At 36.9% G+C, this 17,961-nt stretch overlaps 1 protein-coding gene across 2 annotated transcripts; it reads right to left on the bottom strand.

The window, feature by feature from the left end:
• On the bottom strand, positions 1–9,696 carry LOC104600107 (uncharacterized). Of its 2 annotated transcripts, XM_088887899.1 has the most exons (7): positions 9,265–9,696; positions 5,202–5,262; positions 3,161–3,261; positions 2,848–3,024; positions 2,224–2,322; positions 1,139–1,381; positions 1–543 (listed from the first exon to the last, which is right to left on the bottom strand). In XM_088887899.1, exons 3-7 carry the CDS (start codon positions 3,233–3,235, stop codon positions 76–78), a joined length of 1,062 nt encoding a protein of 353 aa, XP_088744025.1. In that variant the 5' UTR covers positions 3,236–3,261; positions 5,202–5,262; positions 9,265–9,696; the 3' UTR covers positions 1–75. The 2 variants fall into 2 exon arrangements, with proteins under 2 accessions (XP_088744025.1, XP_010261240.1); XM_010262938.3 differs by lacking the exon at positions 5,202–5,262.
• Between the last annotated feature and the right edge of the window lie 8,265 nt (positions 9,697–17,961).

Below are 17,961 nucleotides of genomic sequence, written 5' to 3'. Positions count from 1 at the left end.
AAAGTTTAAAGCAATTATACTTTCATATTAATTGCAACCATCTAATAAATGTCAAACAGTTAGCATAGTTAGATCCTAAGATATTTGTACCTTACCAAGGTCTGGAAGGCTGGTTGAACCTTCACCAGAATTTGCATCTCCAACACAGTTTATATGCTCATTTGCCACTGGTAGACAGTCATCAGGGGAGCATTCTTCTGAATCAACTCCTTCATTGGAAGAGTTGTTCGTTTGCTCCTTACCTGAGTCATCAGAGTCTGATTCTAAGTTGATGGGACTAAAACATGGGGCAGTAGTGGGGATTGGCTCTGGGACCACAGGAGAACTCCCTCTCGTCCAAAATGAGGGCATCCTCTTGTCATCTTCTCTCATCCTTTCGGCATAGTCATTAAAGTTGAAACCCAACTGGCTATTTCCCCCAAAAGCTGTCTCGAGCTTGTCCATGTCAAAGAGGTCTCCCATTATTTTCTTGGAGTTAAGGTCGTCAGAGTAAACAAACTTTACTTTCCTGTAAGTCTTCAGCTCTAAAAAGGGTTTCACCAGCTGCAAGAATACATCAATATAAACTCACAAAGAGCTAAAGACAAATATATAGGAATCTAATCGGTTAATTGTCATAATTGAACAAGGTTAACCACTTACCAGAACAAATAGCACATGCATAGGGGTGAACACCCACTTCTAGAATTGATTGTAGTTTCACATAAATCTCCTGGATGTAAATCAGACAACCACAAATATCTGATGACAAGGATTTTTCTAAGTTTCCTTTTTGCAAAATAACCTTAGGTGCAAGATGGAACATGTAAAATTAAACTGATCTTAATCCAGGAGATTACACTGCATATCCAGAGCAACTGCATGGGCCATTTGACCTGATAATCCTTTTATAGGGGATAATTATCAATTATAATTTGAACATATTAACAAAGAGGTTTATAATTTCATAAGACTCCAAATACTCCCAACTTTATTTATATACTGAGTTTTGAGGTCTGACAAAAGCCTATGGCTATAAAATTCAAATCTTCCTTTCCCCCACTTTTACTGGGTTATAAAGTCCATAGCTGAGGGGAAAAAGAAAGGAACATGATCATTAACAAATATCAAGAGAAAAGAAAAGGAGAAAAGATAATACCGTCCAAAAGGATTCAAAAATCTTGGGTGGATTGTACAGAATTGCCACACCTAGCCTTTCTGGGTAATGGTCCTGTAAAACATGGGCTGTTTCCCGTGTTACCTTCACTGAAATACTTGACATATTGAAACCGTGGAAGTCAATGAGCCAAATCATCTGCTCTTGCTCGGGTGGTAGATTTAAAATTGCATTCTCCATGCAATACACCAAGTACCTAATTTGTCCTTTTGTTGACTTTGTATTCTGCATTTCAACATGAAGGTAATGAAGGTAATACCACAAAAAGTTTGCAAGGACAAGTGCCAATACTACAAAAAGTTTCAATTGGACTTTGGACTTTGAAGGTAATGAAGTTATCTAATATTACATGATTACATGTTTGTGTAAACATCTAAAAATAGTGATTTATTTCCTCGTATGAATTCAATACAACAGAATGCACATCATCCCAAACTCCCGAATTGACAACACCCACTTTATCACCTAAAAACCACCATAATGGCGTAATAAGGTGACTTGACCACAGAAATTCTGTTTTGATAAAGTTGAGAAAATATCAGCTATGCAATGATTAAAATGGGAAAAGAGAATCAAGATCATACATAAAATGTGTTATATGGTCTTGGAACCTGTATTGTTGCATATGAATGAGCATATTGAGCATATGCACTATATATATGATATAATCATCACAACTTGAATGGTAAAATTTCTTCATTGTTAACAAATAGAACAATTGCTCCCAAATCTCGTCCTGGCCACACATAAACACATGTCAACAAGAATATTCATTTTCTGAAATTTGACTATGCCAAGTCACAATCATGTTTATCAGACAATAGTTTCTCGTTTGTCTTATTTCTGTGTATCTGCATATTCCAGTTAAAGGAGTCTCAAAAGATACAAAATAAACCATAAAGATGTCACAATGGCTGACACCTAGCATCCATGTCAGACAGATGTAAAAAATCTACATAGCCATGTAATGTAAGCTTTGTGCACCTACCAACCCCCAAACCTTGGATGTGCATGTACACACATACACACACACACACAAACACACAAAACAGATGTTCAGATCAAACCTGACAACCAGGTCTCATGACAAGAATAATTCTTCCATGCTTATCAGTGTAATTTAATCTGTACATTTTTCCTGTTTCAGCTTCATGGGCAACTTCTTCCTACATCACAAGAGAAAGGTAAATTATATGCTGAAGACAACAAATCTAGATAAAGATGTTTTCCAGGTACACAATAGTGAAATAATATGAGTCAGATAAAGAAGCCAATATTCCATTCACAGGAATTAAGGGAACAAGAACAAAATGATGTCATTTGTATAAGCTTCATCTTTGGGGCATTTTAATTTGAACTTCTAGCTTCAAAGATCATTTTGTAACATATATGGAATTTTAGCTTTTAGCACATGGGACCCCCCCCCCCATGGTCTCTAGGTTCTAGAAAATTCCAAAACTCCAACACGGTTAAAGCTAGAAGTCAAATTTATTACTTCCTGGCTTTTTGACTACCAGGATTTCATATTACTATTTCCAAAAGTTGCTCAAACTTGAAATTCCCAATAGCCAACTTTTGGCCTTTAAAAATTAAAGTTTGATTTTCAAACCAGATCAAGTTTAGCTCACAAGGGTTGAATATGAGTCAACACTGTACATACTAAACAAAAAAGACAAATAAAAGGGGCATACCCAACGGATTTCTTCTGGCTTATACTCGAACCTCCATTTCAAAGTTTCTTTCAGCATTTTAGTTGCCTTTTTGACATTCCAGTTTCGTGCCCGCAAATACCTTGAGATTGATGCATCAGAACAGTAAGAAGACAGCTTTTCTGGCAACGCCCCTATCATTTTGTGCACTTCATTAATCTGCAAAAAAAAAGAAGCATCATAATTTACAAAGCTTGTCAATTGAGACAAATAAATATGCTATTACTTGGTGCCAAGAACTGACTTGTAAAAGTTGTGAACATATTGAACATAACTTGTTCTTAATCAGAAGTACCTTTGCTTGCTGCTCTTCAAATTTTGGCATTTTTTCTTTGCCATTTGAAGTGGTCTTCTTCAAAATTGTTGTCATAACTTCAAACAAACCTTCCTGTCAATCTGCAATTGAAAATTAATTAATATACTCCACCTTTTCTCCTTGTCTTTGGACCATGGATATAGAATGAAGGTTGTCAGAATTCATACGTCTCCCCCATACAAATTGTCAAGTACCAGATCATCCAACTGCTATATAAATATACATAAGTGCATAAAAATAAGAATATTTTCCAATAGAGCCAGAGACAGAAAGTAGCTGCCTTAACCAGAGAAAATAGGGTGGTGATTTGAAGCACACCCTGTTTCTGATAAATGGGTAATAATCCCAATTAATAGTGAAAAGGCAAGCTTTTGATATGACAAAAAAAAATAGTCTTTTCTTGTCTTGTCATGAGGACATGAGGACTGCACCCCATTTATCAAAATCAGGGTATGCTTACTTAGAAAATATTAAGTTAGCATCCTCGTCTGAAATAGCATCTGCAAGTCAGGCACACCGTTTTTGGTAGGAATGTTTGAAACTCCTTTAGTTCTCTAGTTGCTATCCTCAAAATTTAGCTCCAATAAAGTTATATGCGCCTCTCAAAATTATTCACTGAATGAAAGAATTTAAGTGGACTCATCACCAACTTAATAAGAGGCAACAGTAGCACCTAGAGGACATTATCAGTACTACAGCTTCAAATTTAACTCAAAGTCTCAAATTATTCACTAAATTGAATAATTTATGCAGCATCATCATTTACTGGTTTGACGGATGTAGTTGGGCATCACAGGTGCTTCAGGTAGTGGAGGGATGGTTAGAGATGACAGGGGAAACAGTTTACTCAGTTTCTCAGGGTCAGTTGGAGATGGAAATTCTTTGAAAGCAGAACTTTTGACTATGGATACTAAGATTTCCAGTTAGAGAAACAAAGATTTGCCTATGAACCTGAATTGCTTATTCAGGTGGATTTCCAGAGCTGCTAACAGTTTGACAGACTCCCTAGCAAGAGCAGGGGTTACAAGGGATAACCTTGTCTGGGGTATTCTGCGACCAATAGGAGAATTGTAATGAACAGCATACTGAGAAAATAGGGGTGGTCAGAAATATGCTGTTTTCTTTGTGCCCTACTGTCCACGTTTTTGGATAGTAGGAATCCTCTTATGCATCTTAATATATTATTTTATTGTTAACCATTCTAAAAAATCACTCACCAGTTTAATGAAAGATAGTTATAAACCCACTGAGACAGAACTAGTAAAATATCACCCAGCACAACAGAAAAGCCAAGAACCATTCTAACTTCCACTGAAAATAGATGACTAAGAATATGGCTTCAGAGAATACAATGGGACAGAAAAACACATTCCATAAATACACAAGCAAGTTGTAAAACAATCAACATTAAAAAATCATGCAGGAAAATATACTATTATATTCACAAGTCAAACAAAAAAAGGGCCCAATGTTGGTCCCAGCTATCTGGGGTCTTGGGAGGGGTGGACTTGATAGAGACCTAACCTTTGGTATTTTTTACAATGTGCTCACTCTTAGACTTTAAGTCATGTTCTCACACTTGTCAACCTAAGATTCTACCAGTGCACCAAGCAAAAACCCCAATTCACAAGTCAAGCACAGAAGAAGAATTCAATTTTGGCAATGTACCAGCTACTGTAGGTTGGCATGAAGTTTGTGCCCCAGTCCACATCAGCTTTATACCTAGCTATCATAGTTTTTAAGGTGTCGAGGCAAGGCTAGGCGATAGGGAGGTACCTTGTTGCCTAGTCACCTAGGCATAGCAAGCAGCAACCATCTTTTGCTACTAATTGCTATAATCTTCATAAAAAATGTATAAACGTCATTTAAAACATAGAAAATCAACATAATCATGAAAAAATGGAAGAAATAACAGAAATTTCAGAAAATAGAGGGGTTGTGACTATTTTTGTCCTAGGAAAAAAAAGAAAAGAAGAAGAAGAAAATCAATGTGTTAATTGGACAAATTTTGAGTTCTTACATGTTTGTTAGTTCAGGTTTTGAAGTCTTCAAGAGTTCACAGTATACAACTTGATTGAACCCTAACAAATAAGAAAAAATAAAAAAAAAAATGAGTATTTTCACTCAACTGTATAATTTAGTTTAATAACGTTTGCTTTGTTATTATAATCAGAAAGTTAAGAATATAAAAGTATCCAAGTCCAAGAGCACCATGTAAAAAATATCTTGGCGATTAAGGTGACCCTCCATGAGCACCTTATCACCTAAGCATCAATCTACATGTCAAGCTACATTGGTATTACGTAATTGTCATAATTGGGTAGTATATCCTAGAGGTAGTCTCTATTTTATATGATAGCGGGTTGTTTTTGTATCATTTGGTCTAGCAATAGCAAAAATGCCTTTGCTAGGTTATTTGGCTTTTCATTTGATTGATGACAGCATGTTTGTGTTTGATTGGATGGTTACAAGAAATTATTGTGACTATGTGAATTCATGAAAACCAAATCACCCAGGCATGCACTCATTGGGTGATTTGGTTTATCTTTTCACTTATAGCATGTATGGGATTTTTTAGAGGCCACAAGAAAGTGTTATGACTATGTGAACTCATTGCTTCACATGTTAGACTATCTTCATATTTCTCATTCTATGATTGGTAAGATGCCAACCCCAAGATTAGAACATGGTCATCACTCTACCTATAAAGTTTTCACTAGGGGATTCTTGAGTATTTAACTAATCTCTTTGTTAATTCCAAAGTACAACCCTTAGGCTGTGTATGGTAAGAGTGCAAATGTTGAACCTAAGCAAATTTGCACTTCAGTTCAGTTTTGCGGGTGTTTGGTAAGAATATGTTTTAGTTCTGGAAATGAAAGTAACTTTGTTTTCTGCTAATGCTTTTTCATTCAAAATGGGAGCAAAATTTGCTTCCAAAAAATTGAAGAAAACTTTTGCATTCAAAGTTGATCAACATAAAAAATGTAGATTCCATCCTTGAAATTCATGTTTGTACCATCACAACCAAACACAATACAAAATTTATCAATGCATAACCAAACCAGGTTTGCATTTTCATGAACTGAACATATTTGCATTTGCACTCTTACCAAACACAGCCCTAAAGACAAATCTTGCTTAGCAATCAAAACTGCAAATAACCAATGTAACTAGAAAGCAGATCTCTAGTGACAAGCAGCTACAGGCCCAAGAATATGCTGATTGGTTCTGCATTTTAAGGCTCAAGAGTTGGGCCTTATTGCAGAGAATCCAGAGTGGATCTAGAGTATGGAGCAGGTCCAAACAACTGGACCATCAAATTTAAAAAGGTCAATAGTTTTAATCTTTCATGAATAAAGTGTGCAATATTTATATGCATCTGTATAAATAAAATTGCCAGTTCCAGAAACATGCCATTATTTTAAATAAATTGTTTATTTCTAATAGCTAATTTTATTTTATAAATGATTGACTTTTCACACATTATTTTTAAAAAGTATGTTCATACCTTATTATGTATGTAATTAAAGAGGAAGGAGAGTGAGCTCATGACAGCAAGAGAGGGAGAGAATGTAAGATGAAGTAAGAAAGCAATGCAAAAAGAGGTTGAAAAGGCAAGAGAAAGGACATATGATAGAGTATGTGAATGTGGGATGATGATGTTGGGATGCACATGTGAGTAGGTGTATGGAATGGGGAATGAAAGAGAGTCCCACATTGAAAAGACACAAGAAGTGCAAGGGACTTATATACAAGAGTGGCCCATTACCCAGTAGCTTAGGCTTTTGGGTTTTTAGTGGTGTTCATCTCTTGTGTACAAGTCTTACGCACGTGTATGTGTACGAAGCCTCCAGTTTTGGCAACTCCTTATGGTTCGTAAACCCCCCTCAAGCCCCAAGAAGTGGTATCAGAGCCGAAGGTTTGGCTGGGTGCAAACGTTGACAGATGGGCATACAATGGCTCTCATGGCTCTGTCGGTTCCCCATGGTCGAATGGTTACGTGTGTTCGGATAGGTAGTGAAGTCATAGGCTCCCTATGGTCGTGAAGAAGGGCTCTTGGTGTTGTGCATGCAGTGCAGTATGGTACATGTCAAGCTTGGTGATCGACTTCCATTCGAGGGGGAGTGGTTAAAGAAACTCACATGGAGATTGTTGGGATGCACATGTGAGTAGGTGTATGGAATGGGGAATGAAAGAGAGTCCCACATTGAAAAGACACAAGAAGTGCAAGGGACTTGTATACAAGAGTGGCCCATTACCCAATAGCTTAGGCTTTTGGGTTGTAAGAGGTGTTCATCTCTTGTGTACAAGTCTTACGCACGTGTATGTATACAAAGCCCCCAGTTTTGGCAACTCCTCATGGTTCGTGACCCGCCCCCCCCCCCCCTCAAGCCCCAATAGATGATAGGGAGGGGCACCTGTTCTTAAGTGCTCTATGTTTCAATGCTGGTTATCTATAAAAGTCAAATATATACTTCTTGGTACGCACCTACCCAGCATATTTAGTCTCAATTTAATAGCTGGATCTTGGTCTTTAATCACTTTATTTAATGGGAAGAAAATTTATTGAGTGGATCCTAGACATCAGAGAAGAGATGCAAGATGAGAATTTAGCAAAATGGAGAAACTGAGAAAGAGAAAGAAAAGATGTATCAAAAAGAGGTGCTTCAACAATGCTCCCCACTTAAAAGTTACTAGTCCCTAGCCTGGGAATGCAACTAGTTCCTCCACACTTTCCTATATTCCTTGATTCCTTCTAGGCAAGATATCTAGAATCATTTTGATAATAACAACTCTCCACCACTACATCTTTATACATCCGCATTCAAATTAACATCCTTGTAGTGGATTATTATACTTTATACTATCAGAGATCCTCCTCAGCAAATAAGAAGACACTTCAATTGGTTCTAGGTCCTAACTTGATGCTCCATAAATAAGGATAAAACCCAATTTAAGCAATGTGGAGACCATGGCCCACCAGAGATACTTGTATCTTGTCCATCCATCCATAAAGCTCACATATTAGTCGATCACATCTGTATGATATTGCCAAGACATATTCATCTTTGCAAAGATTCTAAAATCTTCTTAAACCTTTTTTAACTCTAGTAGCCAGCACTAAAGACATAAACATAAAATATTTGTCTCTTGCCATTGAAAGAATCCAATATAACCCAAAATATTTAGTGGGCTTCAAAATTAAGCTTCAGAATTAGCTATCATCCTGCATCACCATCTTAGCAAAGAGGCCTCTATGCCCATCTGCCTTATTCAAATTATGTAGAGATCTTCAAAATAACAGGTTTCAGCATGTACATCTTGCATGCTAGCCATTATCTGTCTGATGCACAGGGTAGTTAATAGAGAATTTGTACCCAAGCTTTTTGATCATAAAAGTCATTGTACTTATTCGAACGTTTTCTCCATCAGCAATGAAACCAATCAGAATGACAGAATGTTATTAATCAATTAACCCTTCTAAGACTTTCTTCAGATGGTAAAAGTCCAGAACAAAATTGTCAAGAAGAAGCACGTTGGACAGACTCATCATCATCATCATCCATGACTTTCCCAACTATACGGGGTCAGCACGTTGGACAAACTAATCACCTAAAATATCAACAGAAACCATCCATAAAGGCATCTAGTCCAATTCAGCCAGATAATGAACTATCAACTATCGAAAAACATAATTAGTTCATTCGTACCAAGATGGGCAAAACACTCTCATAACTTTTACAATCACAACCCCATCTCTTCAAAAACAAAATCTTATCCAATGATCAAAAGAGCGCCCCGATCCTAACCAAATTATAGATAGAATAGCATATCCCCCCCTCTAAGGGGAAGTAAAAGAGTTGCACAAGAGTTGAATAAGAAGAGCAAAGTTGCAATAATAGTTAATGGATTATTGAGAATATCCTTTGATTACTTAATAAGTTCGAATGCTATGTGAGAGACGGAAAAAAGAATTTCTCGAAAATTAGATACTAGAAATCCAATTATAGAACATGATAGGGAAAGAAATCCCGAAACCAGAATACATCCATGGTGAATAATAGTTAAAATAAGAAGTTTACCTGGTACGAAATAACTAAACCTTCCCTTCCCCTCGGCGCAAAAAATAAATAAATAAAAATCGACCCTTTCCCAGCTCCTGAATAATCTGAACTGCCGAAAGCAACGGAAATCTGGTCAACCGTCAAAAAAGTATGCGGGAAAATAGTTCTTAGAGATAGGTTTGCAAAGAAAAACAACTGGATCGGTTGAAAAAATCAACAAGAGAAAGAGGTGAGGTAACGATTAATGGCGTCTGGAAGTAGCTCAAAACATCAGCACAATTTGAGATCTCCCAGCCCTGTAAATTTTTATGTATCTGGATGAATGATCGTCAAGCCCAAAGCATTGGATATTCTGGAGAGAGAAATTTGAGTTTGAGGATTCCATCTACACAAACACATAGCCGGATAGCCCATACCATTTTTGAAGTTATGTACCAAAAAAAAGGGAGAATGATTAATCAGCGCAGATTAGAATTTTATAACCCCATAGTACAGGGGAATGCATCCTGACCGTGAATTGATGCTAAATTCACGGACAGGATGTAATTTATAAGAGAGAGAGGGCTAGTAGTAAGGGGTTGGAATTCAGAATTATGCATCGGATGTTTCCGTACTTCTCCGAAAAAAAATACCATTTTTTAAGTTGTTTTTTCTTTTTCCTGCTAACTGGTCTCTTTTACATTTTTCTGGGATGTCTGACACTCTTAGCTTTGGAACTCCGTTATAAAATATAAACGGACGGGATTGAGATGACCCCACTTTGAATTTTGCATGCTTGCAATGATCTCGGTCTTTGGCCGTACACGTGGCAAAGCATGCGTAAATGATTATCTGAAACCTCATTCCTAACCTAAGAATATCGAATTTGATTGTACCAAAAGAAAATGGAATATCGAATATTCGAATTTGTTTACATAAAAATTAAAAAAAAAAAAAATCTAGCCTCACGATGGATGACATGTTTGGCGGAAAGACAAGAACCGAGAATTGTGAAGAACTGAAGACACGTAGAGGCTTGATCGTAAATGGTACGTGTTGGAGAAATGGGGTCACCGTAATTTTGGAAGAGAAGATCTGAGGCACGTCTGAAGACATTGTCCTTAAAACGTTATTTGTCCCCACTTGGGCGAGAATCTGCAACCAGTAAAGTTGAAGAGTTTTCAAAGAAACCTTCTGTGAGACTGTAACAGACCAGACTGAGAGAGAGAGAGAGTGAATTTCGAAATTGTGTGTTTTTGGAGTATGATTCATGCTTCTTAAGTAGTTTATGAAGAGATATGAAGAAAAGGTAGTGCTAGTTCAGAAAAGGCACCTTGAACAGTCACAATTTCAAACATTGTAACTGTTTAAAAAGTAGTTAACAGTTAATGACTCTTAACCTTGAATTGTGCCTCTTGATCACACCCGATCGAATCGTGACCGTTGATCTCATCAACGGTGATCAACGGTCAACATCGCATCAAAACCAAAGCGCGAAGTGCGAGCAAAGTGCGCCTCATTGCGCTGCACACATGCGCGCACACGCGTTGCGCGATATCAAACCCCTAACTCTCCTCTTCTATTTCTGAGGAGTGTAAATCAGCTTCTACTAAAATATTAACAAAGCTTATAATTTTCCAATGTGGGACAAGTTCAAAACTGGGTTTTGTAAGAGAAAAATCAATTTTTCAATCAAGTGTATAGGTGCAATTTCTCATGTAATTGACCAATCAAACCCATTGGATTTAATCTCTTATGAGATTAAAATCCAACAATCCCCTACATTGATTGATCAATTATATAGTTCTCTCTCAATCCAAACTACTATGACACAGTTATGCATACAAAAGGTGTTTATCAACTTAAACATTTTGTTAGTATAAATATCTCAGAGCCTTGTCAAAGTTATTGGTGGTAAAACCTTAAACCAATTACTCTCAAGACAGACCGGAGACACCCATACATAAAATGTCCAGTCTCTGCAAGAGTTTCAAGTTTTGCTCAGCACTGTTATGGCCATGTGCTTCTTTCTTGATTTCATGAACTATCCTGAGAGCAAACCCAAACTCTCATGAGAAGCGGCACCACTTCTATGTTCACATAGGTGAAGTTCCACTATGTGTTCCGTTATTTGACACATTTCAGAACTTCATTAAGAATTTAACTCAACCTCTCATCATAACGGACAACACTGTTTATGTTGTGATGGGAAATTTCTCAATGTCAGTGCTAACAGTCACATTGTTGTAACTTGTTGTTACCCATTAAACCCAATATTGATGGTTTCAGTTCAGGTTGAGTTACCATTACAGGTGACTAAGTAAAGGGTTTTAATCTCATCTCTTTAGTTGTCATTCTTACCAATTCTCTAGCCAAGCCCTTGGTAAGAAGATCAGCCAAGTTTTTACTTGATCTCACATAGATTATAGTGATGACTCCATCTTGAATCAGTTGCCTAAAAAATTCATGTCTTAGACATATATGTCTGGACTTACCATTGTGGGTACCACTGTAGGCTCTTGACAGAGTTGCCTCACTATCACAGTAAATGGAAATTATTGGCATAGGACTAGGCCAAAGTTTTATATCCAATAATAAGTTCCTAATCCATTCAGCCTCTTTTCCAGCAGCCGCTAAGGCTATGAATTGGGATTCCATGGTCGAGTGAGATATACAAGTTTGTCTCTTGGATGCCCAAGAGATCGCACCCCCACAAAGAACGAAAAACCATTCAGAGGTGGACTTGTTATCTCCATTACCGGTAATCCAACTTGCATCAGTGTATCCTTCTAATACAGCTGGATAATCACAATAAAATAAGCCAAGTTCCAAGGTTCTCTTGAGATACCCAAGAACTCTCTCAATTGCCTTCTAGTGCTCTGCACCGGGATTACTTGTAAACCGACTGAGTTTACTTACTGCAAATGCAATATCAAGTCTAGTACAAAGCATAACATACATTAAGCTTCCTACTGCACTAGCATACTCAAGTTGTGTAATTGCTCTACCAGTATTTTCTATTAGCTTTATACTAGAATCATATGGCGTGCTATATTCTTTAAACTCATTTTTTGTGAGTTCATTTTCTATATATTTAGAACACAGTTTATTTTCAAAGAATTCAACATCTCTAGTTTCAATTATTATGTTGGACTCTAAGTCTAGAAGCCTATAAGCTTTTCTGTGCTCTGCATATCCAACAAGCATACTTCTCTTTACTCTAAGTCCTAATTTGGTTCTTTTAGGATCTGGAACTCTATAATATGCTAAGCACCCCCACACTTTTAGGTATGCTAAATTAGGCTTTCTTCCTGTCCATAATTCATATGAGCATTTGTTATTGACTCTAGAAACAATTATGTTATGTAAATGACAGGCTATTAGGAGTGCTTCCCCCCACAGGTTTAAGAGTGCATTAGATTTTAAAACATGCAATTTATCATTTCTGTAAGTGTTCTATTTTTTCTTTCGGCCAAGCCATTCTGTTGAGGGGTATAGGGAGCAGAACACTGATGTACTATTCCAAATTCTTCACAGAAAGAATTAAATTCATTTTTAAAGTATTCAGCACCCCTATCACTTATAAGGATTTTAATTTTCTTTTCTAGTTGATTCTCAACTTCAGTTTTATACAATTTAAATATGTCAAAGGTAGACATAGGTGTACCTAGAAAAGTCATCTATAAATGTTATAAAGTATCTCTTACCTCCTCTAGTTAATACACCATTGAATTCACAAATGTCATAATGAATTAGTTTTAGAAGTTGAAAATTTCTCTTAATACTAGGGAAAGGTTTCTTAGTCATTTTAGATTTTACACATATCTTACATTTTTCAGTTGATTCATTACTATAAGCAATTATACCAAGTTTGCTTATGTTCTTTATGGATTTAAAATTCAAGTGTGCTAATCTATCATGCCATAAAGAGAAAAAATCAACAATATAAGCAAAATTTTTTCCTTCATTAATACTTAATTTGAACATACCATTACAACCATATCCCTTTCCAACAAACATTCCATTCCTGGATAGGATTAGTTTGTCGGATTCAAAGACAACTTTGAATCCCCTCTTGCAGACAAGATTTACTGAGACCAAGTTCTTCCTAATGTCAGGAACATGGAGAACATTCAGAAGAGTCTGTGTCTTTCCGGATGTGAAGTTCAACTCTACACTGCCTCTTCCAGCAACTTTGGCACATGTTTGGTTTCCCATCTATACCTCCTGGCCATCAGTCACTTCTTCATATGTCTTGAACAAGGACTTATCCTTACAAACATGGACTATGGCGCCTGAATCAAACCACCATCCAGAAGACGATTCTACCATGTTGACTTCAGTAATCATGGCCACTAGATTGTCTTCTACCAAGTTTGCAGACTTGATTCCATCTTTCCGATGTTAGCAGACTCGGGCATAATGCCTATTCTTTCCACAAACATAGCAGGAACATTTCTTATTATTGCTCTTCTTGAAGTTCACATCCTTCTTATTTACTTGTAATATAGGTTTAGTCTTCTTCGATCCGTTTTCCACAAAGTTGACCATAGAGTTCAGCATACCGGCCAGGGTCTTATCCCTACTGTCTCTAATCCAAGACTCTTCTTCAATACGAAGGTGTTGCGGAATTTGCTCCAAGGTAATTTCTTCAGCCTTGTGCAGAAGCTTCTTCCTGTAATCCTTCCAAGAGGGTGGAAGTTTGGCAATGATTGCTTCCACTTGGAAAGATTCAAGAATGATGATGTCAATGGATCGAATTTTGTTGACTATTACATGTAGTTCATGAACTTGCTCTAGTATGGGTTTATGGTCGTTCATGGTGAAGTCAAAGTATTCTGCAATAAGATACTTATTCGTACCTGCTTCTTGCACCTTGTATTTGAATTCCAGGGCCTTCCAGATTTCTTTTGGAGATATAAGTTCCTTGTAGAAGTTGTAAAGTCGGTATAATAAGGCATTCAGTATGTGTCCTCGGTACATAAGTGAGTCATCTTCTCGTTTTGCTCTTTCCTTCTTTAGTTTTTCTGAGTCTTTGTCAGTGGGTTCAGGAAGTGCTTGCAGATTCGGGTCCAGCAGATAGTATAGTTTTAGTGTGGTCAGAAAAAAGATCATCTTGTCTTGCCATCGGCTGAAGTTTGCTCCATTGAACTGGTCTATTCGAACAAGATCTTGGTTCATCATCTTGATCGAAGTCATGCTTGCTTCTGCCTCCATTGCAGAATAACGTTCTAAAATTTTTGGAGAAATGAGGTCATTATTACTTTGGAGGAGAAGCTCTGAGACGCGTCTGAAGACACCGGACGGAGAGAGAGAGAGAGAGAGAAAGTGAATTTTGAAATTGTGTCTTATCAACGGTCGCACGCGTGTGTGCACACGCGTGCGCGCGCGTTGCGTAGTATCAAACCCCCATACTCTCCTTTTCTATTTCTAAGGAGTGTAAATCAGCTCCTACTAAAATACTGAAAACAAAGCTTATAATATTTCAATGTGGGACAAGTTCAAAACTGGGTTTTGTAAGAGAAAAACCATATTTTCAATCAAGTGTGTAGGTGCAATTTCTCATGTAATTGACCAATCAAACCCATTGGATTTAATCTCTTATGAGATTAAAATCCAACAGTACGTCCTTCCATGAAACAAGTAAGATGTGGGGCCTAACAGTGGAAACCATATGTAAAATGATGTATCAGAATGAATGATCCATTGCATTGATCCAGCGTCATCAAAAGATTTGAAAATTCTGTTTTGTACGTAATCAGAAAACGATGACAATTATTATACTTATAGTTTTAAACAAGGTTTTTAAAACTGAATCAGATATGAAATCGTTCTGGGTCTGGTTTCCGGGTCAAACAATCTGACCGTTTAAACTGAACTGGTCATCTGTTTTGACAAAAAAATAAAAAATAATAATAAAAAGGTAAAAAACGGCCAAAACCCATTATCCAGTTCAACAGGTTGACTGCCTAGGTCAATGATTTACTAATCAAATCAATGGTTTTTGTTCAAAAAGTGGTTCTAGGTTAAAACAAAATCGGTCAAATAACCTGTTTCTGATTTTTTGGTCCAACCACCCGGTCCAGTCTGATTTTGAAACGTTGGTTTTAAATTATGAATCACCCCAATGAGTCAATGAACCAATGAGGCCCCGGGTTGGGCCCCACTACCCCATCCCATTGTCCACGTCATATATTGTCAGGTCTCAGTAGGAAAATGAGAATGAAATTTGAGGAAAACTGGGATAACATGGATGAGATGAGAGACCACCACTTTCCTTGGAATCCAAGTCTGGCAATCTTATGATTTCTGTTGCTTCTACTCTCCTCCAATTTCAAATCTCAGTTGCAAATATATCCTCTCATGGTTTTCAAAACCGGATTGGACCGGAAAAACTGGGAACCGGTCACTTCCATTTTTTTTCAAAAATAGTTGATTTTGGTCAACAAACCGCTGAATCGGCCGATTAACCGTTTGAACGGTTTTGACTGTTTTTCAAAATTTTTAATTTTTTTATTTTTCTTGCCAGAATGGGCTGGCCGTTCGGGTCGAATGGTCGGACCATTCGAACCAGTAACTGGACCCCTAACCAGTTCAGTTTTAAAAACCATGTATTCTCTTACCGTTTTAGAAATTAACTTTGATGAACTTTTTTAATTCTATAAATCACTTTTTTGTTTGAAATTGTGAAAATTGTTAAAAACAATTCATTTTTTAATCTTCAAAACTCATTTTAGGAATCGATTTTAAAAAGAAGAAAAAAAAAACAAACAAACTATACTCCACACACAGTAAACTACTATAACCTGTTACAAAAAGCCAAGTCCATATTAACTATCATAGAGAGACAAGCGGGACTTGTAGAAACATATTTAAAAGCCCCTGAAAAATTACATTTGGCCGCCACATGTACTGCTTGATTTTTTTTTCTCAGGCAGTACTTAACTTCATATTTCTTTCTAGATATGATTTCTTGGATATCCTTACAACAAAAGAGGATGACTGGGTGTTTATAACCTGTTGTAACATTGATCATTTTAACAAGATAATTACAATCAGATTCAAAACACAGGTTTGTGAGGTTCATTCCATCTGCAAAAAAGATTGCTTCTAAAAGGGCTTGAGCTTCCGCTTTGAGAGGCGATGAAGATTTACTTGGACCAAAACCCGCACCCCAACAACAACCCTGATAGTCTTTAATTATAAAACCAAAAGAAGTCTGTCCAGTTGCCTCCAAAAAACCACCATCAACACTGACTTTCATAACCTCTTGACTTGGTGGTAACAAAAAAAAAAAAACATCTTCTTGAGCTTTCTAGTCTTGGAAGAGCCTTCTAATCTCTGCTGTCAGAGATGATATCTCTCCGCTATTGACCTACAAATAAAGGAGATGACTACCAGAGGATTTAGATCATCATTTTCAAAATAACAATAATTTCTATCTTTCCAAATTCCCCACAACACTAAAGCAATTTCTGCTAATTTGTCCTGTTGGGTCTTCTCTAGCTGAAGGGAAATGTTCATAAACCAATCTTTGAAGACTGAGAAGTTCATTCATCCTAAACGTTTTGGATTGGGTATGCACATTCATCCTAAACGTTTGGGTTAGGGTTGACCTCACAAAATAATTAAAATTTCTAAAAATAAAGAGTAAAGACTAAATACTAGAAAAGCTTGAAAATTGAAAAATTCAGAATAAACAATAAAGAGCAAAGACTAAACACTAGAGATTAAAGAATATAGACTTTTAACAATATATAAATAGTCCTAATTAGGCCTGACTATCGGAACTTGGTTTTATTTCCAAGTTGGATTGAGTTAGGTCATTCTCAAATCCAGATATCTAGATATGAGCCCCTAACCCTGTTTTTATGGATTGGGTTAGGTCAAGTTCACAAGTTGGGTCAATTTTTTGCTAAGTCTAATATGAAGTGTAGAGCCCTTGCCCCTGGCCCTGGTTAAACTGTTAAGCCTCCCTTTTGGTCCCTAATTCTAACACAATTGGGATCTCCTTCCAACAGACCATGTTCTAACATGTGTTGGTAGGGTGTTGGAAGAATATATTTTGTTGACAAAAGATTGGGACTTGATTCAGCAACACCTCTTTAAGGGTAAACAAAGTCTAGATGAAATTATAAAGAGGTGGAGCGAATTTGGATTAATTGAACTCATTAGCTATATAGTGGGTTGTGAAATCAATGATAATGCCCCACGCCAATGATAAATTAGAGTTCAGATCTGCGCTCCACAGCACATCCCCGCCATGTATTAGAAATATCTCCTGATGATAATACCAAAGATGATGATGTCGTTATCGGGAAATGTTCTCAATACATGGCAGGGATGTTCTGTAGGACATTATGGGGCACAGATGTGAACTCGATAAATTATATGAGGCTCACAGTAAAAGATTGAGTGGTTGTAGGTTCTTTTATGATTGGTGTGGAGTGTTATTATTGGTTCCACAACCCTATAAACAGCTATTGAGTTCAGCTAAACCTATCTATGTGGAGTGGATCCCATGGAATCTAATGGCTAAGGCAAGCAAAAGGCCACAACAAGTTTGATGCTACACATGAAAGGGTTGTTTGGTAGGGTGATTCATTTAAAAATGTTATGGCTCAATTCGTTCTGATCAATGCCATGGTTGAAAATAGCATTCATCTGAGACGTAGTTCAGTTCAGTCCACTATATAGCATAGATTGAATTGGGTGTCTTACAATTATTTATCGTTC

This window comes from Nelumbo nucifera, chromosome 5 (genome assembly GCF_055504915.1).
Source record: "Nelumbo nucifera cultivar China Antique chromosome 5, China Antique-T2T, whole genome shotgun sequence".
Taxonomy (NCBI): domain Eukaryota; kingdom Viridiplantae; phylum Streptophyta; class Magnoliopsida; order Proteales; family Nelumbonaceae; genus Nelumbo; species Nelumbo nucifera.
The sequence above is the reverse complement of the archived record's forward strand: the minus strand, read 5'-3'. Positions and strand labels throughout refer to the sequence as shown.

Excerpts from the sequence above, each read along its gene's own strand:
- LOC104600107 (XM_088887899.1), bottom strand. The coding sequence starts at position 3,235 with ATGACAACAATTTTGAAGAAGACCACTTCAAATGGCAAAGAAAAAATG. Across the intron at positions 3,025-3,160 it reads TTGAAGAGCAGCAAGCAAAG|ATTAATGAAGTGCACAAAAT; the intron begins GTACTTCTGATT and ends TTTTTTTTGCAG. Across the intron at positions 1,382-2,223 it reads TCATGAGACCTGGTTGTCAG|AATACAAAGTCAACAAAAGG; the intron begins GTTTGATCTGAA and ends GTTGAAATGCAG.